This window comes from Coffea arabica, chromosome 11e, assembly GCF_036785885.1.
Source record: "Coffea arabica cultivar ET-39 chromosome 11e, Coffea Arabica ET-39 HiFi, whole genome shotgun sequence".
Lineage (NCBI taxonomy): Eukaryota > Viridiplantae > Streptophyta > Magnoliopsida > Gentianales > Rubiaceae > Coffea > Coffea arabica.
Window position 1 is genome coordinate 61051269 of NC_092331.1, and position 25413 is coordinate 61076681.

The following is a 25413-nucleotide window of genomic DNA, read 5'->3' on the forward strand; positions in this document are numbered from 1 at the left end:
CTCTTTTGGAAACCTCAAGGGGGCAATGATTTTTACCCGGATTGGATTAGTGAGTTGGCTCACCCAAGGACGTGTCTATGAGTATCATTAGCGGCAGTCCAACCAATATTATCACACCGGCCTTTTGCACCATCTTTTTCTGTCTTCACAAAATTATTCCCAACTCACTGTTCTTTTCTACCAAGAGTCATGATTCCACCACCATGGTCTACAATTCGAGGTCAGTAATCTTATTTTTAGTTCACCAATATTGTGCTGACTCACGTTCATTTGATCTCCATTGTATGTTCTTTTCTGCGGACAATTCAGAAATTTGGAGCCCCTTTTATGTCCATCTCAATATATGTATGATTTCTTGTTACTAATTTTTACACACATTCGGGGATTAAATAAAGGAGGGGGTAGCTGAGAAATGAGAATTTGATGAAGGATTAATCCTGGGGAATTAAAATGTAATCATGATTATAACGGTTTCTCTAAAATTGCCTGAGCAATAGGTTAACGAATATTGGATCTAAATTGGATCAGACTTAATTATGGTCAGTTTGGTATTTAAACTGCGTTAAAGAAACTAAAGGTAACCATTTTTTTTTGTTGAAATTATTCATTCATTTTTATGTATCAGCTTTCTTGCAAACAAAATAGCAGAGGGAAGACAAACGAAGGGTTTGTTTGGATTGTAAATTATTTGAGATATTTTTACTGTAGCACTTTTTGTGATGTGATTTATGTGAGATAAAACGGTAATTGAGAAGATAAAAAGCTGTATTGGAAATTGTAATAGTGATGTAACCAAATATATTTGGAGAAATAACCCACTATCCAAAAAGTTTAATTTGTGCCTGAATCAGTAGCATCCGAGTATTTAAATTCATGTTATCATTTATTTAATTAATCCAACAGCATCCCTTTTAATTAGTTTTGAAACAACATAGAACTGTTATGACACCTTTCCTGCCTACTGTAGGTTCCTTGGTTACATCAAATAGTTTTTTTTAAATATATAATAAGTAGAAGGTTTACTTACAATTCTTCTCGTCTTATCATTCAATTCAATCCTCCCTCTTCACTTCACTCAGATAGTCAAGTGAAGCAAATAGTTATAACAAGAAAATAAAAAGAAGAAAAAAAAAACATTAAGAAAAGGTGATTTTGACCTTTTTTTTTTCGATTATTGTGAAGATCATGTCATCTTTATTAAAGTCGGAAGATGAAATTTTAAAGCAAAAGAAAAGTTCTATGCACTTGGTATATATTGAGAGCAAGATAAGTTTAAACTTGACCTTAAAAAAAGAGAACTCAAAGGGAGGAGAATATACGTGTTATCTAAGTGGCATTGTGCTTTATGGTTGAAAGTTGGTTCTTAATCATTACATTCTTGATTTCTGACCTATCTTGTTGAGTTCATATACGCATGTGTGCGTGTATATATTCTGAGTCAAAAGCAAGGTAGGAGTTGGTCCCAAATAATGCATGCAAGTTTTCCAGAACAGATAATTACTGATCTCAACTGATAGCGATTATGTCCCATGGATCTTCATAAAGCAGAATACTGGCGGCATAGTTTACTCTTCTCTTCTGCATCCTTATGCGCGAGTCGCCATGCATGACAATAAGAGATAATTAAATGCATGACCTTTCGTCTCAGAATGTATTCTGACTCCTCTGTGCATATATAATACGTACGTATAGCAATATTGACCAAATTTGAAACATGCATGTGTAAATTAATTAAAGACTGGCCACCTCCAAGATTTAAAAAAAAACTACTTTTCTCATTGAAAAAAAATCTCGTGTTTCCGAGTAACTTCATAACTGTATTGAAGTTTATCCAGTACAATTTTTTTTTTTAAAAAAATTAAACATAGCCCACCCACGCCCCAGTCCCCACATATTTATTGTAGTATAGAGCTGGAAATATTGGTTTAATTTACACTGTGCAGAAAAGCATAGAGAAAGAAGAATCCGCTATATATTGGTGTGTCCTTTCGCAGTATGAGATTTACACCCATCAAATCGACTGCTAAAAATCAAGAGAAAGCATTTGGAAATTCATTAAAATGTATAGCATATTCGGCTAGCTATTTTAATACTCTAAAAAAAACTATTCATCCCAGTCAGATGAGACTTAAGTCCAAATTTGGCAAGCTATTTGATATTCATCCTTAATACGGCTTATAGTACTGATGATCCAACTTCCCTCAATTTTCTTTAAAATAAATAAATAATTAAAAAAAAGGGCTTCCCTAGCTCAATTAATTAGCACAGTTCCATAAATGGACACTTATGCATAATCGAACTTATTATGGCCTGCCCTAACATTAAAATTCTCTCAATATATAATACGCGTAATGTTCACTGCGCAACCGAACTGTCGAGTTCTCCGCTAATTTTGGGTACGTAATTTGGTTTTTGGTGGGACTGGTAAATTTGTTACTACTATTTGGTTATTGAAATTTTGTTTTATTCTCGCTGTCACGGCAGTAAATTAATTCGTAAATCTTTAGAATTTGGGTATCTGAAAGTTCACTTATGCATCAATCAAAGATGAGCAGTTGATGAACAAAACGTGTTTTCATATTGATGAAGCTGAAACTCCAAATAAAAACGTTTTATAATTAACTCCCAGAATGAATCATATGAGCAATTATGTCCTACGAGTGGGGTAGTGAGCCTTTAAGCAAGTGGTCTCAACCGTCAACCTGCAGACCCACAAATAATTGCAGTTGGAAATTCCACAACTGTGAACTTTAATTAATTTTAACAACCTATTTTCTTGACCAGAAAAAAAAAAGATGAATATTAATTTGTTGAAAAGTATGACAAGCTGTAAATAATTCCAAGTGTTTAGGTAGCCATCGTATTGGAATTGAATTCATGAACCTTATTTCCAACTTATAACTATGATAGGACATTGGTCTTGGACAAAAAAATGCTTGTCAAACCCTCATCTTCAATAATGCTACATTACACAAATAACTCTTGCATTCAATTTTCCTATGTACACCGCCTCCTCTTTCCCGTTAGATTTCTCATCTAGAAAAGAGTGTATTTCTGTAAATCTAAAGCAACAAACTAGTGACCCTAGCCCTCCCTCCACCTCTGCAATTGTTGGTCCTATATATGGTTTCCCTTTTAGATCTCTGTCTCCTTGAAAGCAAAAAATTTTTGGCAAAAAAAAAAAGAAGAAGCCAATCCACTTTCCATTTTTTGTTTAATCCATCCTTAGCCCATAAATGCGTCTTTCTTGGGAGCCGAGCCGGTGGAGTTACTAAACTATTCCTCAGACTGACAGATTGAGCAAAATTAAGGACCAGAGTTCCTGCCATTCAAAGGCAGTAAACAACTAACAAAGCATATTAGTGTTTAATCATCGTGCCATTAAACAACTAATACTAGAGCATATGAGAAGATTGACACACACTGTTTCCCTTCTTTTATTTTTTATTTTTTTTAAAAAAAAAACACACTAAAAAGGGATAATTACTCGGCATAATTTAATATAGAATCTTGCATGTGCCTAAGAAAATCAAATTTCGTTTTAATTATGTTCATATTACAAAACTTGGCGTATCATCCGCAGTAAAAGGTTTTCTATACGCTCCTAGCTCACAGGACAATTTTATGAGATTGTGAGAATCAAACTTTGTCGTAATAAACAAAGTAGTACTCCTTTCCTATCAGAAAGTAGCGGCTGCTCCTAGTGTAATGCTGTTGGAGAGTGCTCATATCTTAATAAGGAAGACAAAACTTGCTAACACAAAATCTTTACTATATACGTGGAAGGAAGGTTGCTGCAAGGAACAATACACAAGTTACAGAGCAAATCCAAAGACAGACGGATCAGAGTTTTGGGCTCCATTTGACAGTTAACAGAAGATTGTGTGCCCCAAAAAAGTAGGGAACAGACACACAGCAAATGTGTCAGCCCCATCACGCATTTGCACATATGGCTATGGCCTTAAATCGTCAACTCATCAAATGTTGGTTTTGGACAAGATTTTGGAGAGAAATGAAAGGACTGATCGAGGATTGCCCGGTTGGACGGTCCTGTTGAAGAAGAAACACTGAAGCTGCATTGGCTCTCCCTCAGTTCTTAGCCACGTATTCGAAGACAGGGGACACGTGAGGGCTGTTTTGCTTGTTTCTCAACACTTCATTGGTTTGGTCTGCATCTGAATTTAGGAAAGCGTCAAATGGCTAGTTGGTAAGGGAACACTCCCAGCTAGGGATGTAAGCAGCTCGGTCAAAAGCTTGACTCGAACTCGGTCAAACCGAATTCGAGTCGAGTTCGAGCATCCAGAAGCGATGCTCGAAGGCTCGACGAGCCTTATCAAGCATTTTAATTTTAATTATTTAATATATTATTATTATAAAATTACCCTTATACCCAAAAGAATTATCGAATTTACGAAATATTTCAAGTCATATAAAAATTTTAAAAGGGTAATAATGTCTTTTTGCTCAAAAATTATCAAGAAAATGAATTTCATATGGGCAATAAGACTCGCATGGACTCGAGCCCATGTGAGTCGAGCTCGAGTATTGTGAGCAAACTTCGAGCTCGAGCTCGAGCTCCAACTCGAGCACCATATCTATATGTCGAGTCGAGCTCGAGTACGGCGATACTCGAGCTCGACTCGACTCGATTACAGCCCCACTCCCAACGTCATTCTACAGTATTAGTGCCATCCACACGTGCAATTATTCTTCTAATCTCATTCATTTTTCGTTTAATTGAAGCCTCCCAATTTTTTTGTTTTTTTGGTTTTTTGGGTCTCTTTTGCTACTAATTTCAGTTTACCATTTTCCTTGGTCATTTGTGCATTGAAGATCAAACAGGTTGTGAACCCCAGCCATGGTATGGTGGCTCAAGCATCCAAATAATGCTAATTACTACCTGAATTTCGCTCGGGGTTGGACTGTTTAAATAAGTTGTTCTTCGACAAAGGCGTGACTTTATGTGAAATAAAAGGCGTGGTGGAGGGAAGCAAGAGTTGTTGTGGGGTTGTGTCCTGCACTTGCCCAATATTCACCCACAGACCCAACCCAACCATTTTTGCTGCTAGCCCACCAATATGACGGATTGGCTAGTCATCAATAACGGGATATCACGTAAGATCTTATGTTCATCTTCATGGGAAAATTATGAATTTTTATAAACAAGATTAACTAGTACTGGTTTGGTACATGAAAATCATTGGTATGTTGAACACTGGGCCAAGATTTGCATGCACATAATGGGGGCTGATTTAAACACTGCAAGCTCCACCAATCTTAAGCTCACAGGCAAGACAAGTTTCCTTCATTTTTTTTCCTAATAAAATATTTTAACTGAGTAAATCTTTTATGTACGATTATTAGTGTATACACTAGCAAATCATATGTGCAAGGTATGGCGTTCAAATTTAAATTGAGATGATTCGACGTGTATCTAGCTCCGTCAATATATACATTGACAGTATAAGAAAAATTAATCCTACCTTAAATAAGAAGATACCAAATTCCAATTCTTGTTTCTCTAAGTCACACCAACAGAAAGAAACCTTGACGTGGTATAAATGATTTCAACTAAGCCTTCAACAATTACCAGTCCTTGTTTCTCTTGAGTCACTACAATAGAAAGCAATTCTTGACACAGTATAAATGATTCCAACTAAGCCTTCAACAATTATTTTTCGAAGCCTATTTCCACACTTTCTGCACAAATTCCGGTTCATTATCAGTTATCACCCAAGTTTTGTAGACTCGAACGAGAGCCAATGTTCAAAATAAACCCAATTTTAGGCCCATAAATCTTCTTGCAAAAAAAAAAAAAAAAGGTCAGAAAAGGAACAGCCTTTCTTTTCGAATTGAGGCCCATAAATCTTCTTGTAAAAAAGACTTGGTCTGTCCAATTTGCCATCCCCCTCTCAATATTTCCGACCTTGTTTCATCTCATCTTAATATTCATGATATTTGATTAACAAGACTGAGTTAATCTAATGATCTTCTTCCTAATGTGAAATAAGGTAAATTATTGACTTGGACGAGTTCATCCGTTGCTCATTCACAGCTTCTTTCGTTGTCGGTAACAAAAGAAATTTGGGTACTTGAAACTTGGAAGTGGAAGCTTGTCATCGTGCGATGTATTTGTTTTGTAGTGTGCTGAACTGGGTCAAACACAGTTGAACCGTCCCGTGTGGGGTGCCTTCGGAAATAAAATCTCATGGATCAAAAATTGACCCGAGTCTACAATGACTTGGGTCAAGAAGCCCAATTCCAAGAATCAAGCAGCAACTCGTATTTATTTGACCTTTTAACTCTTTTACAAGAAGCTGCTGAGCTACTGAGGAAAAGCTGGTCTTTTATTTGTGAAACTTGCCCACGAGGACACGCTGAGCCCCTTGCCTTCTGTGGAAACACACACAAGTGTCTGGATAAGGTGCTCTGGGTGGCCACAACATTGTCACACGATATCATTCACGTACCACAATTTTGTATTTTTGGGTGTCATCCCAATTTAGTCCGTGTTCGTGTCAAATCTTTGGACAGTTAATTTTTTCACGTAATATTTTGCTTGTATCATAAACACATTTTTCAATCCGTCCTTTTATATTTTCAACTACCTTTTTATTTTACATATGTCGCATCACAAAAAGTGTTACAATAATTATTTCAACTAATACTCTATCCAAACACACTGGCGTAAAGATAAATACAAACGTTACAACTAATTAATAGGAAAAACGACAAGCTTGGAGAGCGCGTGCTCAGATTTTTCTTCTCATAAAGAGAATTATTAAAAGAAAATATTTTTGTTGTATGATGAACTTGCCTTTCAATTATTTTTTATTTTTATAATTACTTTATCTTGCACACATTATATCACTAAAAGTGCTGCATGCATGCCACAACAGGAAGTAATTTTCATTCCAAACGTACCGATTTTTCAACTGCTAAAGATTTGTACTTGGGCAAACTTTTTAAACTGATGAAGATTTACAGAGTCTCGTATATCTACTACATGTTCTATTCTACCAAAAAGACTGAAAAGGTCTGGATCGCGCAAACATCCTTTAATTGAATTTTAAAAGCGGGAGGGACGACTCCTTCTTGCTTTCTTTTCTCCCTTCTCGCTTTGACCTACATGATGAGCAGAACGTTTTTGTGAGAAAAAAACTGAGGATTGAAGCAGCCCGGCTGGAAATCTTTCAATGGCGCATTCCAGTCTTCGTTTCCTCCGCCGTAGACTACAGAGTACAAAGACGGAATCAAGCTCTGCGGAAGAAAGTAACGCACACGTGGTATGTTTTTGCAAAGCCAAGCGAAGCCAAGCACTTGCACTGTGATGGTCCATTGTGTTCCCGGCCCCGCCTGCCCCTCTCAAATCACATCAACAATTTTACCAGAAAATTGAGGAATAAATTTCTTTTGGACCAGCTTTCTTCAATTACATTTTAGGCCACTAAGACAAAAAATACCTAAAAGGTTCAGTGGAAAATGCTTCATTTATTGTGCAGCATGACTGTATGGAGCAGCGTATTTTAGTGACACATATACAACCTAGAAATCAAATCGTAATGATCTCCTTTGTGATTGAAGTATGTACGTGTGGTTTAAGAAAAACTGCAAAATTAAATGGCTCAACTGACCGTTGGTTTTGATTTTATGGAATAGCAAAGCGAAAAGCTCCCCGTTTCTTGTCCTCCTCCAGTATTTGGTTTGTCCTTGAATAAGTTTGTCTTGTTTTAGTTGGTTAAGAAAATAGAGACATGCATTATTAGCTTTGTAAATGAGTTAACGTTGTTCGAGATGCGCCCATCTCCTCTGAATGTTGATAACCAAGACAAGAATGTGGACTATGTAATAGATTGGAACGACTGGAGCAGGTTGGCAATTAAACATTATTATTGAAAGATAACGAGCCGATTTCGTTTTAAAAAGAAAAAAAAAATCCCATTGGACCAGAGGATTTGAACCCTAAAAGAATAAAAATAATTAAAGAAAATACTGCGTTGACATGAATGATTAGTCATGAAATGCTTTCCAAGTCTTCGTCATTTTGCATCGTTTTCTTCCAGCATATGATGCGTAAGTAATTCCTAGTTCTTCTAATGCGTTTCTGAGGACCGTTGATGGTGATGCGTTAGGAATTTTAGTCCTCACCCCTCGTGCTTTTGGCTCAGTGGTACCCAGCTGTCGTATATTAACGTATGCCAAAATTGCGGTTTTTTTTTTTTTTAAATTATTATTCTTTGAAAGGGATTTCTATTTGCTTGCTACCAGCGCAGTAGATTTGTTTTGCATCGTTGATTATAACGTCCTCACGCTAAATGCTAAATTATGTACTCGTGTCGTGAGCGTGATAGCTAGCTACATGCCGGGCTAGAACAAGAAAAGTGCAAACACTCTCTCTCTTTCTCAGAAACTAGAGAGGAACCACAAGGAAATGAGACGGAAAGAGCAAAGTATTGTCGTTGGGAGGGATTAATCGCCATTTTTCTTTCGCCTTTTCATGGAGGAAGAACAACTGATAGTTGTTGAAAACTCTTTAGAGAATTGTGCAATAATGCAAGCAGAGGTTTCGTCCTTGTGTTTAATCGTAATGTGTAGGAAGTTTCAATATTCAAGTACACTCTTTTGCATGTGCTGAATGGTTCTTTCATTCTCTGTCCGAACATTATGGGCTATAGTCTGTCTACGCGCAGCATTGAATATATACATATATATATATAACATCAATAAATCCTTTGACAGGTTCAATTGAAAGAGTATGCAAATTTTTATACAAGTCTTGCACTTCTTTCGTACCATAATTTCCAAAATTATTGAGCCCATTTAGGTTTTTTTAAAATTTTTTGAGGGGTAAAATTTCTGTGAATAATCATTTATGATAGGGAAATATATTAATGTGTAGTTGAGAGGTGCATCTCATCAATGTGGCAATAGAAAGATGAAAACTTAGTGTAGAGTCTTATTATAAAATCTCTTATTATAAAATCTTAGTGTAAGCTAATAGTCTTCTTGTTTAGAGCACTGTGTTAATTTGTTAATGTTTGAAAATGTAAATTGAATGGAGATGCAACCAATTAAAAATAGCGTAGATCATAGACTTGGCTATAAATCCTATTGATCTTCTCAGAAGTTTACAGATGTTAAAATTGGGAAGTTGGCTTATATTCTAAACTTGTACTTAACCCCTTTTTCTATTGTAGCAAGAAGTCATATTATATTTTTTTTTTGGTAACCCGGAACATGCCCCGACCCGAGTCCTTTGAACCCGAGCCGGCACACCAAACCGGAGGGAAGCCGACAACCCCATACAACTTTCCCGAGCGAGTCAAGATGTGCGGCGCAGCGGGCACGAATCGAACCCCGATCAGTGAGGAACCAGCAACTCAAGGCCGACTCCTCAACCGCTGCGCCATATGTCCTGGGGGCAAAGTCATATTATTATTACTAGAAGATAATAGTCTAAGCAAGTAGGGACAGCGTTACAATAGATGCTAATCACTTTGATTTACGAATGATATATAGTAGCTGTTTGGAATTCCGATTCCGGATATCATTTTGGATTTGAGGCGACCACACATTTAGCTAGCCATGGGCTGCCGCGTTTCAGTGCAAGTCAAGAAAGTCAGCACTGGAAAAGAAAGGAGGAGTGGAGGACCGCAGATTTCATCTCAACCGCGAAAGCTACAGTCAAGGACTGTGCTTAAACATGGGACCCCGATTGGCTCTAATTCCACAAGTTCTATCACTATAAAGTATGATAAATGTAAAAATAGTAAAGGATTTGAGAAAAAAAAAATCTATATGGCGTTTGGCAACTTTACACAATAAATTTTAGTAATATGTGAATTTTTCTAGCTGAGTGTTAACACACTTAATTCGTACATACCTTACTGTCTTAGTAAACATCATTACAATTAGATAATGCCCTCAATGAATTACACTTTTTCCAAAAAAAAAACAACTAACACTTGAATTTGCTCTTAACGAGTGTACAATGTACATCTGTTAGTCAAATTGATAAGAAAATAATGAATAAATGAAAGTGTAGTCTTTAATAGTTAATCATTAAATTCATAAAAAGGGTTTAGAAAACTCATTAACGGGATCCCGATTAATCTTAAATGAACATTATTTTATGTGTGAAATTGAAACCAATTATTTGTATCAAAACTCACTTACCAAATGCCTCCACGATCTTATGCACTAAAAGTCATCCACATCTTTAATGCTTAAGCAAGGAAATTAACAAAAGGAACTAACTATATCATTCGATTCACAGTAGTATTTCCATCTTCCATCAAATGGTCATTGTTTTTTTTTTTTCAAAAAAAAAAAATCTTCCACGAAATGGCCATTGTTTTTAAAAAAAAAAATTTCTTCCACCGAATGGCCGTCGATCGGATCATGAACAACGAGACCAATAGATGACGTTATGCTAAAAAAAAATAAATAAATACAAAGGAGAGTAGGTAGGATTAAATAGATAAAATATATAAATGCAAGGTATGATAATAATTATTAGTACATGTATATACATAATATATTGGGTGAATATTAAGCGTATTAAATGAGTGCCTAATGTACATTCATTAGAAAAACCCTTTCAATAAATCATTGTGAAATGAGTACTTCATCAAACTTGGAACTCTCACCGTTGTGCAGCGGAATCAATAATACTCCATAACATTGATTACCGCTTGAAATATGTTACGTGTTTCTGGTGATCATGATCAGTAATCACAAACATCTGATTAAGAAACCTGCACGCGCTTAAATACGCGGAGGTAATATGAATGGGCAAGAGAAATGAGTCAATGACCCTAACAATTTGCACTTTTTACGTAATAAAATGGACTAGGTAAAGAGTAACAGAACTGCGTAATTTTACGTTAAAAATATGGATTAATTTTTTATAGATTAATAGCGTATATATTATTATTTTAAAATAAATAATAATTATATAAATTTAAATTTTAAAATTTAACTTTTATACATATATTATAAATGTAACGGTGATATCACGCAAACTTACAACTTATATAAAATTTACTCTAAAAATATCATTAATTATCATTCTTTTTTCCATTGTGACCATGGCAGGGTTAACTGGGCTAGTTCTGACCGCAAGTGTCAATCGTTAATGCATTCTTGTGTATTTTTTTTTTTTTGGCAAATAAAGATGTATTAAAATAAAGTCAAGTCAACAATGCATTCTTGTCTATATAAAATAGTGTAAACATTTTCCATTCAGCCAATTAACTGACAGATGTTGTGTAAAAACATATAAAATTTGTCTAGTCATCCGTTGCAGATTAATATAATTATTTAGTAGTCTTTGAACAAATTTCTTTCCAATCCGCAAACTTTGAATCTAACTAATTTACTAGTTCTTCTATTTAAACCCCCAAAAAAAAAAAAAAGATGAGTACGTTGCTTGGATAAATTACCCGCACAATCAACTATCAAGTCCACGATTTGCCATTAAAACAGTTTAGCACTTTTGTATGGTCTGATTTATCAGAGAGATAGTTGTGAAACCATAAACTTGTGAAACTTTTGATGACCAATTGGTTGCTTTCAAAATGTTTTTGAGGACTAAAATATGATATCTTGAAAAGTTTAAGCAATACATCTCATTTTAGCAATGGTCCTCGTTCCACTTGCAAGTCGAGGAGTGTTCTCTCTCTCTCTCTAAAAAAATTTAAAAAAGAAGAAGAAGATAATACTCCTACTGATTATCCTATCTGAGACAAATTTGACCTCAATCATATATTTTGTCAGACCAGTTAATGACTATTTAATGCGTTTACTCGTTAATTCAGCCGTATCTTACAAGGATATACCAATAGAACGTAAGTTAATTGATAATAAATAATTCTAAATAATGTTTTTGAACAAACTGGATGAATTGTTCCTGATTAGACCATGTGCTGCCCCTTTGATTGAGGGTGCTTACTCTAGTCCGGGCTCATTTTTAAATGGGCAAATTATTCAATTGGCCCTTGAACTCTTTGTCTAAGTAAAAATAAGCCCCTCATCTATTTTTTGCTGACTTTAAGCTCTCGAACTTGTAAAATTGGGTATCCGTAACCCTTTTAGCCAGTTTCTCCGGTTTTGCAACCGGAAGGGGAATTCACATGAATGGCAGTATGCTTTTAAGAAGGGCATTTTTGTCCGCATATTCTAAGCAAAAAAGGAACAACTCCTCTCTCTTCCCTCCATGGACTACTCCTACACCTACGACGACCTCATCTTCCTCCTCTACTTCATTGACTTCTCCACCGATGTCGTCTCCCTCTCCTCTCCTCTCTCCTGCAACCTCTCCCTCACCCTCCCATTCGTTTCCTCCCCATGGACACCATCTCCAAGTCCTCCATGGCTTCAGCCATGGCCTCCCTCGGCGAAGTCACAGTGAAGCCCTCCATCTCTGAGATCAAAATCTCCTCGCTCAGCTTCGCCCTCAGCAGCCCATACAGCAGGCACGCGAAGTCACAGTGAAGCCCCTCGTCCCGCGAGATCAGCTCGTTGGAGAAGGTCAAGCCCGGCATCAGCCCCCAATTCTTCACCCAGAATATGGCGCAAAAGCTCCCTGAGAAGAATATCCCCTCCACGCAGGCGAAGGCCACCAGGCGCTCCGCGAAGGACTCAGAGTCGTCGATCCAGTGGAGGGCCCACTTGGTGCCATCAGGTTTTCGTCTAGTCTGCACGAGCTGAAGAATGAGAGGTCGGCGAGTACAAATATCCGAACCTCTGGGCAAGAAATCTCTTCTGACTAGTGCCTCCAGAACATTCGATTTTCCACTGCTCTGGCTTCCGACGACCGCCACTTGCAGCAATTCAATTGTAGACTGACTGGAGAGCTATGCGAATATGTCTTGGAGCTTGTTGACGATCGGAATGACCGAGCTCCCCAACAGCACAACACTACTATTGGATTGACTGGCCAGAGACGGAGAAGCAACGGTGTCGTTTACTGGTTCACTGTCGTCGGCTGAGAATTGAGACCAATCAAATCAACTGTGCATTAGCTACCGTGTTCTACTGTGTGTGGAAGAGATCGAAAGAGGGGAGTACTGAAACCCTAGCGTCGCGTGAGTTTTGAATCTTTTGACAAAAATGCCATTTTTCAAAGCATACTGCCATTCGTGTGAATTCCTCTTCCGGTTGCAAAATCGGAGAAACTGGCTAAAAGGGTCACGGATACCCAATTTTACAAGTTCGAGGGCTTAAAGTCAGCAAAAAATAGATAAGGGGCTTATTTTTACTTAGACAAAGAGTTCAAGGGCCAATTGGATAATTTGCCCTTTTAAAATCTTACATCCAACTCCATTTGGGACCCTACAGAATGGAATACCATATCCTCTTTTTTTTTTCTTTTTTTTGAAAGGGGAATACCATGTCCTTAAAACATATATTAACGTTAAGACCAGACCAATATACCTTCCCTAGCTGTAAGTATGCCTTCCCTAGCTATAAGTAGTGTAATTAAGGTTGGAAGCGAACAATGAAAATCATATTCAGCAGTATGATCAAAGAGTTTTATTTTTTTTAATGACCGTCCAATGGAAACTTGCTAAAATACCTAAGTCACATTTAACCTATCTTGTTATTGTACATATTAACAATTATTACTCTTTTTTTTTTTTTTTTTGTAAGTGGAGGGTCTCAAATTTAAAACTTTTCATTTATACTTTCTCGCTCCGTTCTACCTAACCCATCATACCCGCAACAATTATTACTTTAAATTTATAAACTTTCCCGGTCCATCTTTACATTTTCAAAAGGGAATTAAATAAATAGTCCGATTCATATTTATCTCTAAAATAATAAGATCTAACCCGTACTATATTTATTTTTTCTCCTAAAAATATGAACAACGTTTTAAACGATTTTTCCTTTCCGATATACTTACACTTGAACTATTACATCTGACCAAAAATGAGTAGATAAAATTGGTTGTGCATCTTGCTAGAAAAAAAAAAATAAAAATCTAACCATACAAGGCTTCGTAATGATGCCCCTCCTACATCAGTCCACATCGTCTATAAATCAGTCTGGCCTGTAATATCAGATGAAGACTCCTTGTATTTTTCCAAAAAAGAAAAAGTCAATGCACTCCCCTGTGGGTGGGCTATGGGCCTATGGCTATAAAAATTCCGAAATGGAGTCATGGGTGGACCGGTCCAGCCAAAGCATCTGCAATGAATAAAAGGCACGTACAACGCCAGGTGTCATAAACTTTTGCACTAGCGAGCCGTTACAACCAAAAAATCCTTAATCACAAACAAGGGAAAACAATTAGAAGTGATATTCCTAAATTGGACTTGATATTGACGGATGCAATGAAACCAAGAAATGAATACGTTTCAAATTCATCTCCTCCTCTAAATTGTGGACACTCAACCATTCTGAAAAGCCGCTTCACCTAGAAGTTTAAAATTATTCTTTTAAAATAACAAAATAAGCCTTCATATATCTGTCACTCGAGAGTTTTTCAGTGCAACATATAAAACTTTTTAAATTCTAAACTTCAAATTTTGGGTTAGAGAATATCCACAATGGCATATCAGTGTAGTGGACCCCCTTCGAGTTCAATATGCTTCCTTTTTTTTTTTTTTTTTTTTTTAAAATCTCACTCTTACTCTTCGTTAGAGAAAAAAAATCAATTGTAGCAATGCACAAGAAAAAATTTGTTTTTGGCTAAAAAAACAAAAAATCCTTTTTAGTCCATTCAAATACATAAATTTTTAATTCTAATACATAAATTTTTTAACATAAATTTGTTTTTAATTCTGCTGAGATTCTGTTCGTCAATTAGTCCATTCAAATACATAAATTTTTTAACACTATCAGTGCATACACGATCACAATTAAATGGATGACATGTAAAATTAAAATTTTGTACATATATTATATATCTAACAATAATAGTGTATATAAGATTAATCTACATATTAAACCGAGTACCGTACCCTCTCGAACGAAAATATAATGCCTTGCTTGGATTGCTTGTTTCCGTCGGAAAATATTGTCGTTTTCCGTGATCACATTTTCCGATCATCTTTTTTCCTCACATATATCAAATCGCTACAGTAATTTTTCTATGAAAAATGACGGAAAATGCAATCCAAACACAACCTAAAGCTTGCTCGTTTACTACTAATCCTCTCATTTCGTACTACTAATTCTTAGCGAACAAGTACACGATACACGCGACACAGTCTCTTGAGCCAGTCAATGGACGCGTATGAGAGATGAGAAAAGTTCCCCGAGTACCCAGTCCAGGAATTCTCGCAGGTAAAATGACCAAGAAACCCATAGAAAATTGATCAAGAAGCAATCAATCCGTGGACAGTTTGGTCAACAGCAAAAACAAAATGCTCTCCTCATTCGAAAATATAAATGCAGAGCAGTGGGGTAGAAGACAAGAGAAACGGCTTCCTTGAAATCTTTACAACTGCCACCACCTATTAAACAGCAAGGCACGGCCAACCCATCTCTAACGACAATTCATACTTCTTTCCGGTTTGGTCCCTTGGTTCCAATTTCCTTTTCCAATCCCATTTCGTGTTTGATTTTCTTTTGCTTCAAAAATTCTTTTATTTTATTTGATTGGTATCGTCTATAGGAGATTAAAAAGAATACCACCTTGTATTTTCCGAAAAAGAAAATATTTAGGGGGTCTGAGAAAATTTAGGGGTGTGGGCGCTGAAGCTAAACTAAATATCTATTTACTTGGGGTGGGGAGATCTCATTGGTGTTGTGGGATTTTTGGGGGCTTGATCTGTGAACCCCAAGAGCCAAATTTTCTGTGATAGATATTAATTTTGCCAAAAATAGTAGTAGATACTATATCGTATTTATATTGAAGGAGAGGGAAGTGGAGAAATATGTGGAGTTTATCCAAAATTTGGGAAAAAGTTTGTAAGGTGGCGGAAGGGGGATCTCATTATTGTTCCAAGAAGAGCGATGATAACTGCGGTGGTGCCAGTGACGAGGTAAAGTCTTTATTTTTATTTTATTTTTTTTACAATTTTTTTCTGTTAACCCTTTTCGTTTTATGGACTGATTGATGTTCCGATCCATGGCTACTTCTTCAGTTTTTTTGCTGTTTTTTCGGTCCTTTTTTTTGTTGGCATTGTTGGTTCTGCTTCTGGGCTGTTCATGAATTTTTGCGTCAGGGTTTTTTTCCTTTTAATGACTTATCCTTTTTTCTTTGGGTGTGAGAAAATTGGAAGGGGATACTAAAAATTCAATTTTTTTTTTGTGTCTCTTAGAAAAAAGCATAAATTTTCTTTCTAACAATCCCTTTTAAGGTAACTGTTTTATTTCATGTTTATTTTATATCCTCCACTGTAGGAGTTAAAATCTGAGATTCAATTCTTTGTTCACTCTTTGAATCCTTTTGGCTAGCAAAGGCCCCTTCCTTTCGTCATTTCTTAGGTCTATCGGAAGCGGGGGCTTCCTGGAACTGTTGATTAAATGACTGTATGCTTCTTCCTTATTTTGTTAAATGAATGATCTGCTAAATGAAAGTTTGGGGGTTTTTTGGTTAATTGAAATTGGCATCTTCTTATACAGACCCAAAGATAATATCATGTTTTTTATTTTATTTTATTTTATTTATGGAGCCTCCTTCACTCTCCACAACCTTTGCCATGGGGAGGCTATCCAGCTTTATTCTAAAAATTCGATTTTGAAATTTCCATGCTCATTTTCTGCATTTTGTACTTTTTTTTTATTTTTAATTTTTGATTACGGAGCATCAAGTTCTGCAGGAAACTTGTTTTGCTGTTTGTTCTCGAGTAATTGTTAGGTCATCCTCAGCCATTGAGGCTCTTTTTATATGTTGATGATTTCATGTGATATGATTCATTTTCTGCTTTAGGAACTTGGATATATTTCTGAAGGTTTTATTTTGTCAGAATCTAAAATATCGCCTATTGGTTTCTTGCAGGACTCTGGTCGGGCTTTGAGCATGACAAGACTAAAATGTATCTTGCGTGGGCTGGATTTGAAGACCTATATCTTTCTATTAATTTTAGTCCCGACATGCGTCTTTTTTATATATGTACATGGTCAGAAGATCACATACTTTCTACGGCCATTGTGGGAAAAACCTCCTCAACCTTTCCATGAAATCCCTCATTATTACCACGAAAATGTATCGATGGAGAATCTATGTAGACTTCATGGTTGGGGAATCCGAGAGTACCCAAGGCGTGTCTTTGATGCAGTTCTGTTCAGTAATGAGATTGATCTCCTAACTGTTCGATGGAAGGAACTTTACCCTTATGTAACAGAATTTGTCCTGCTTGAGTCGAATTCAACGTTCACGGGATTACCAAAGCCTTTGGTCTTTAATAGTAATCGTGAGCAGTTTAAGTTTGTTGAATCACGATTGACTTATGGGCAAATTCCAGGGAGATTTAGAAAAGGAGAAAATCCATTTATTGAAGAGGCATATCAGCGACTGGCATTAGATTATCTTCTCAAAAAGGCTGGTATTCAGGATGATGACTTGTTAATAATGTCAGATGTTGATGAGATACCAAGCAGACACACCATCAATCTTTTGAGATGGTGCGATGACATACCTCAAGTCCTTCACCTTCGACTGAAAAATTATCTGTACTCATTTGAGTTTTTTGTGGATAACAATAGCTGGAGAGCTTCAATCCATAGATACCAATTTGGAAAGACAAGGTATGCGCATTATCGCCAAGCTGAAGTAATCCTGGCTGATGCTGGTTGGCACTGCAGCTTTTGCTTCCGCCATATAAGCGAGTTCATATTCAAGATGAAGGCTTATAGCCACTTTGACAGGGTGAGATTCTCGCATTTTCTTAACCCTAAAAGAGTGCAGAGAGTTATCTGCAAAGGGGCTGACCTATTTGACATGCTTCCTGAAGAGTACACATTCAAGGAAATTATAGGGAAGATGGGACCTATACCCCATTCTTACTCAGCTGTCCATTTGCCGGCTTATCTTTTGGAGAGTGCTGACAAGTACAGATTTCTTTTGCCTGGGAATTGCATGAGGGAAAGTGGCTGATTTGAATGGATGACTTGAATGTCATTCCTGTAAAGGGTTTTTGGATGCAGCTAGGTGGCACCTCATGGATAGTTTTATTTGACAATTCATGATTGGGAGTGTGTCACTGTTGGGATCATGCTACCATGCCGAGCAATTTGCATCATTCTTTAGAAATGTTTGAGAGAGTCGATGAATGCTTGGATTCCTAGGAGAAACTTTGTATATAACTTTTTTTGAAATCAGTTTTCATGGAGAATGGACTCATCTGTTTTACAATGTTGGGAATGTGGTGTGATGGAGAGCGGCCTTTTAGCGTGAGGCTCATGTATCACTTTTGTACTGATATGGTATAACCCCATAATATGTGCCCAGAAGATGTATGGTTTCTGGGCTTTCCTGATGTTAGGAAATTTTGATTGCAGACTAATTTATTCATATATTTTTCTACTATATGTGTTTTTAGCTTTCTAATATCTACTATCAGATTCTTAATGATAGCAATATATGCAGTCAGAATTTCTTTCATCTCTTGTAGGACCTGCTCACTGTTCTTGCAATTGGTATAAAGTGGGTTGTTTGGTCGGATGTTCGTTATTTTACTGCTAAAAGGTCATCTTAGGGACGCGATTGGGTTTGAGAAATTTGTACATGGTTGAGCTATCCTGTTTGTGCTACTAGGTAAAGCCTCGAAAGTATGTCATTCTTCAACTACTGCATATCGACCATCTGGAGGTTGAAGTTAGGATTGGTGATTAATTGTGGTTCCAAGTACTGTGTCCTATTCCTATAATACAAGGATATGAAAAAGATCATTGCAGCGAGTTAATCAAAAGCCAGGACTGTGATGCTTGTGTCTTCTATATTATAGCGAGGAATGGTTTAAATTTCTGTGGAAGAGTCCAGAATTAAAGCATCTGATGCCCTGCATTATACTACTATGTTGTTTATGCGTTAAAAGGTTGGCTGGCATGTCTTGGCATCTCTCAACAGAATCATTGGCTGCCAGAAACGTGCATCTCCATCATTATGATACTTGAGTCTTATATGCTAGGCTCGGAAATTATAATTATACGAGTGCATACACATACATCTGCAGAGCATGATTTCCCCCGAAAGGATTTCTGGGCGTGGCATAATAATGGCTTGAGCTGGTATTATCTGTTTTCTAATGCAACTGACTTATTTGTTATGGCGAAAATTTCAAATAAAGTATGGATTCTCTACTAAAAATCAACATCAAGCTGTAACTATTTTCTCTTTACCAAGCATGGTTCAAAGACTCGGCCGAGTCATTACTGTGATGGGGTTTTCCGTTTTGACACCGGGACAGGATGATTACGAGATAATGAATCATCAAAAACTCGATCGAGACGTCCTCGAGACTGATAGAAACGGCCGAGTCACTCGAGTTATCTTGAGTCAACTCGAATTTTTATTATTTTTGCTAATTTTTTATTATTTTTGTTTATCATATTTTTTTTTACAATTTTTAGAATATTAAATATTTCAAAAATTTGTGTCTTGCCGAGAACCGCGACCGATATGGAACAGTCTGGGCCACGATCACGACCGCGGCCGTGGCTTTGAGCCATGTTACCAAGTTGACTTGCCATTTTAATAATCACCTAAAGCTCTCGTTTGCACTCTGCTTACTTCAAGGGCAACTGGTTATCCTATCTATTTGTACTAAACAAATTCACAGACTCGAGGTCATAGGGGCCATGAATTTAGATATACAGACTCAGTCTATCAGAAGTCTACTCATTTATTAGGCTCTATAGATTTGAACTCTCAAGTACATAGTAAATTGTGGGGGTGGTGGTGGAAGTAGTCTAAGTCCACAATGTAGATTCCAGAGAGGTAGAGAATAATACATCTGTTTTTTTTTTTTTGTGTGTGTCAATTATTGTTTCCTATGAAATTCCATGCGGCTTACATGGTGCCTATTCTGAGATAAGTGGCCGTAAACCGTTGCAGCATCCTATATTGATTTGAAACATCATGTTACCACCAAATCCTCAAAAGTAAATTATATACTACTTAGTATAAAATCACGGGCAACCAACCCCTGCTACGTTGCTCGATGTCTGAATGATCCCTCCCTTTTCCTTTCTTTAGGGAGGCGGATACTGCTGTCTTTGCCTCTAATGGAGCTACAAAGGTGCTTTCCTTTTTGTTTCTTTTCTTGGCTTGGGGTGAACAGGGGCGCATGGAATTACGAATTCAGCCCCCACCCCCACCAGCCACACCCGCAATAGCCGGGGAAATCCTGATTTTGCATCCAATAATTGCCATATACTACCGTTGACCAAATTGACTCTTTTTTTTTTTTTTTTTCCTGAAAGGATAGAAATTTATTAATAAGAAGGATAACTATATATAACTTGAGCAAAAGGCTCAAAGTGAGCTTTACAGTCGTGTGCTATGACGCGGAGGAATCCAGCTTTCCTCATCTTGTATTAAGCCGGAGGCATATTTGCTAATCATTCTACACTTTGCACTACTATCATTTGAGGACAAAATAAATGAGCATTTCAAAAATAACAGTCTTAAACTGTGGATATCTTCTAGTTGAGCAAAAAGTCTAACATCCTTAGTTTTCTTGGTAGTCAACAGATCTTGTAGCTTCTGTGAAGAGATTTCCAGCTTCACTTGTTGCCAATGCTGCTGCTCCAGTGCTTTACTGAGTGCTAATTTGAGAGCTTGTGCACAGTCCAGCATAGCTTCCCTGGATGTTCATTTTATAAAGGCTTTGCTCTATCTGAAGCAACCTTTTTAAATAATGCCGGGGGTATCATCTATCTACCTAGTACCTAGTACCTACTACAATGTGTATCAGTTTGCCGCATATGTATCAACTTAACACACAAATAAAACTACTTAATCCAGCGTAAGCACTATGGTGTATTAGGCTTGAATATCAGTTTGATCTTCATATTTGGACATTAATTGTCTGAAATTAGAAACTGAATATATATGGAGAATGAAAGGCGAAGAAGCAATGAAATGTACAGAAATACAAATACACAAAAGGACAAGGTAAGTCGAGCCAAGGCAAACTTGGCAAGGTTTTTAGGGGTTGTGTATTCTATCATCCAATTAGTGCCTCAAAATGAGAGGTAAACATACATTAGCCAAACTTTTCTTCTTTTACGTACCCGCAATGCAGTCAATTGTGCTCTACATCTGAAAGATTTCTGTGATGTCAACGATTATAGAATACTTTACTTACGTAGCTCATTGTGGTGTGGATTATACAATACCACAAAGTAACATCAATATCACTCATAGCTTCATCTTCAGGGAGACCGTGAAAAGGAGCCCGAGTGCGGCAGGATCACAGAAAAAAATTAAAACAGCGCAGGATTTGAACCTTGACAGCGGAAAAAAACCTAACCAGTAGACCAATCGCAATAGTTAAATTCCTTTTCAACTTGGACAATAAGGATTGTGAAACTATATGCCAGATTTAATAAAATTTTCCGAGATTATATTCTTTTCTTTTTTTTTTCTCTCTCTGAAATGACTAAAGGTTAAACAAATAATTTAAAAAAATTAAAGGCAAATTTTCACAGGGACGGGACAAAAGCAAATTCAATTCGTCCACAGAAGTTGGGAATAAAGACGTCGAACATCTTTAAACGCGCACAATCGTATTATTGCGAAATCACCGTCAAAGGTGCTGGACAGCAACACACGTACACTTGCCAAATAGAATTGGATGCCTTTCTTATCTAATTAGAATCTGGGATTTTAACCCATAAATAGCAGCAGCACACGCCACAGGCACTCAAAATTCGTCAAGGGAAAAAATTAAAAATGGTGCTCCAATCTCAACCATATCCCCAAGTCGGTTATGCAAACACATATGGAGATGAGCACTACAAGAACGGTTATCAGCACCAGGACGATTATTACTCGAAGCATGGCTATGCACAGCAACAGGATTACTGCTCCGAGAATGCCTATTACAACAGTGGTTCAAGCATGCAGCAGGTGAAGCCTTATCCCAATATCGCCACGCCTCATCACCATGAGGTTGGCTATCAGGGCTATGGGCAGCAGCACAGCATTAATGGTGATGGGTATGGGAATCACCACAAGTACAATGACTACAACGGCCATGGCTATGATAAGCACTCAACGGGCAAGCATCACATGACTGATGGCTTGTATGGCAAACTCCACGGCTACGATCATCATGACAGTCATGGTTATCCTGCAGGGTATCCAAATGGACCTAGCAACACTTATGAAACAGTGAGCTCCAGCTACTATGCTGAGGGTCGTGTTCGTCACCCAACATCTTGTCAGCACCTGAACCAACAAAACTGGCCCTCCAATGCTGCTCAGTGGATTGCCAAGTCTCTGGACGACTAAATTAGGGGAATCGTCCTTAACTGTATCATCCCTGGATATGCATATTAGACGGGCTTTGTTCAATCTGAAGGAGCCTTTGAAATAACACCTCGGATCATCTATCTATCTGCTACAAAATGTATCCATTTGCTCAATATGTATTGACATACAAATAAAACTACTAAATTCAGCCTAAGTAAAAGGGATATCATATATGTCAGTCGACATTTACGACTCAAAATTCAAGCTTTCGCCAAATTCGAAGGAAAAGAGAATGTCAATGACAAGCAAAAGAAGGGGGAAAAAACCCTTTTTCTTTTTTGTTGGGGGCTGGGGTTTTTTTTAGGGCAAAATACACTTTATCCCCTGTGATTTAGCGATTTTTCACATAATCTCGTATAGTTTCAAAACCTATATATAACTTCACTCGTAATTTGGATTAAAGTGTCAAAGTGACGGAAATGATCATTTTTAATGGAACTCATAAAAATGCCAAAATTACTTTTGTTTAAAAATTAAAATAGTTGAAGTATTCAAAATATATAAATATAATATGTATGACATTCTAATCCCATATGATTTAGTGTTTTACCATATAACCTCCTTATAATTTCAAAATATATACATAATCCCCCGTGTTTAATAAATAATTTTTAACTTTATATAGGGATACTTTTGACATTTTAGTTGACTCCATTATAGAATGCAAATTCCATCATTTTAAAATTTAATCCAAAACATGAGAGAGTTATGTATAACTTTTAAAATCATAGGAAAATTATATGAAAAAGCGCTAAAATCACGGAGGGGTAAAGTGTATTTTGCCCTTTTATTTTTATGGAATGATGCTGCATCCCAAGAATAGCCACAGAGTGAAGGAGCTAAAATTACATGAACATGTTCAACAATGAAAGAAAGTAAGGGTGGAATTGGAAACGTGTCGCTTGGGTAATCTAGAATCGTGTTTGTATGGAATTGGAAACACGGAATAATTGTAATGGATACATTAAATTGCTTGGAATTATGATTATGAGAAAGTGGGAAAATAGGTTCATAATTTCTATTTTTCGTTGATGTTAATTTTAAAAGTTTTGTGCCAAGCCATTAAAAAGAAAAAATCAGTTTATGGCGAATTTCAGTTTTCTGCCCTTACGTTTGATCGTGGTCTTAATGTTGCCCCTCGTGTTTTACCGAGAATAATTTATTGGTCCTCCATATTCTGGTTTCTTTGATTTTATCCCTCAAATTTAAACTTTACTTATTAGCAGATTTGTTATATTCTCGCTTTAAAAATCTTGGCCAAATCTTAATGCAGAAGATCTACTGATCAACGGAAACCCCTTTGCTTCCTCAGCCTTCCAGCAGGAGTTTGTGTCAAACTTCGATAGCGCGCACTTTCAACGGCCGGTGCTTCCCCCGGCCTCTTTGGGTTGTCATCACGCGATCGATGTTATATTCTTTTTTGTCTTGATATTTCAAGTTGCATGTGGCAGACTTGTATCCACTTCTAGAATTCGAGTGTCAAAAGTTTCAACTTATGCTTTAGAAGATTCATCAGAGGCACCTATGACGTACCCCTTTCTCCCTGAGCAGCTTCATTAATATTCTTGCATATTTACTTGTAACTAGATCGTGAAATATGCCTAACGGGGGTGCTAAAATGCGTGGCAAACCAAAAGGGCATCAGATTCTACCTTATCTTAATTTCCAGCACTTTGCTATATAAAATCAATGCATCCGCAACCCTTATTATGCATCTACTGAAAGCTCTAATTCTTGGTTATTGAAGTGCCTAGACATCAAGACGCGCTAACAAATGAAGGGAACAAGCTGTCCATGGTGGTCTGCCAAGGGTCGCGATCAACGCGATCCCAATCCCACTGTTGCCAGCCAAGTTCATAAGCTTCCAGATGCTCCTCCGTATGCTAGTGTTCAGCTGACCTCCCATGGACTTGAGGCAGTCAGGTCTGAAAGTGAAAAGTTGGGAACCATGGATTCCTGGAGAGCCCCTGAGTCGGAGCGCACCAGCTCTGGTAATGGATCCCGCGGTGAAAAAGATGCCTGGTCTGCTTATGGTCCCTATGGCAGAGGGTACACCAGAGATGGCAATAACAAAGTTTACGATGAAGGCGTAAATGAGGAAGCCGAGGAATTCATTGAAGCGGAGCACCAAAAGCTTAAATTCCTGAAATGGGTGTCCTCGAATTCCATCAGTTACTGAAATCATTATTAGCAGTATAATTACTTGCCTTCCTCAGCAGCTCACTGGGAGAAGAAGAAGCTAAATAAAGAAATCGATGAATGTCCTGCTTTCCTCTTTACTGATCTGTCTAGTTAATAGTGCGTGGTAAACATTACTCTTTCATAGTGCGTGGTAAACATTACTCGTGATAGAATTACTGTTCAGTAGCGTAAATTCCATTTGTGCTTTGGTTGCGCTACTGTGATTGTGAGCTATCATAATAAACGTCTAGCATCGATTTTTATTGGTTTCATTGTCTATTTTCTCGTTAAATGAAACTGCCGTTTTTCAGTTGAGCAGATAATAAAACTTGCGTTAAGTAATACAAAGCATTACACAATTGTGATGCAAAAGAACAAGTCAGTCGTGTATGGGCAACCATAAATTGGCTTCTGGAAGAAATTCTCTTCTGTTAGAGCAATGATATAACAGAAAAGAAATACTACAAACCACGAGTAGGCAACAGATCTTGATGAATCTTCCAAAAATCTTGAAAAAAGAAAAGAGGAAGAACTCAAAAAAGGATGAAGATAACGAAATTGTGGGCCAAAAAGCAATTGATTGTATCCTGTCATATATTCTTGTTGCTAAATGCTCATACCCCAGCCACTTATAATATCGAGCGACAAAGAGGACAAGAAGTAGCTGATTGTCAAACCACTTCTGCAAACAACCCTTGTGGAAGAAGTCCTTGCATGTCACGCCCCGAGCCCGCACGTGCCCGTCACATGACATTCACCGTACTCCCAAGTCCCACTCAGGAATACAAGGCTACACT

At 37.2% G+C, this 25413-nt stretch overlaps 2 protein-coding genes across 2 annotated transcripts; one reads left to right on the forward strand and one right to left on the reverse strand.

The window, feature by feature from the left end:
- Positions 1-12323: 12323 nt before the first annotated feature.
- LOC113718646 (uncharacterized) lies at positions 12324-13140 on the reverse strand. The gene is made up of 2 exons (XM_027243535.1): positions 13135-13140; positions 12324-12857 (listed from the first exon to the last, which is right to left on the reverse strand). The coding sequence occupies exons 1-2, from the start codon at positions 13138-13140 to the stop codon at positions 12324-12326; spliced, it is 540 nt and encodes a 179-aa protein (XP_027099336.1).
- Positions 13141-15427: 2287 nt separating this feature from the next.
- Positions 15428-18484, forward strand: LOC113719710 (uncharacterized). Its single transcript, XM_027244998.2, has 2 exons — positions 15428-15995; positions 16955-18484. Exons 1-2 carry the CDS (start codon positions 15888-15890, stop codon positions 18050-18052), a joined length of 1206 nt encoding a protein of 401 aa, XP_027100799.1. The 5' UTR covers positions 15428-15887; the 3' UTR covers positions 18053-18484.
- Positions 18485-25413: the final 6929 nt, after the last annotated feature.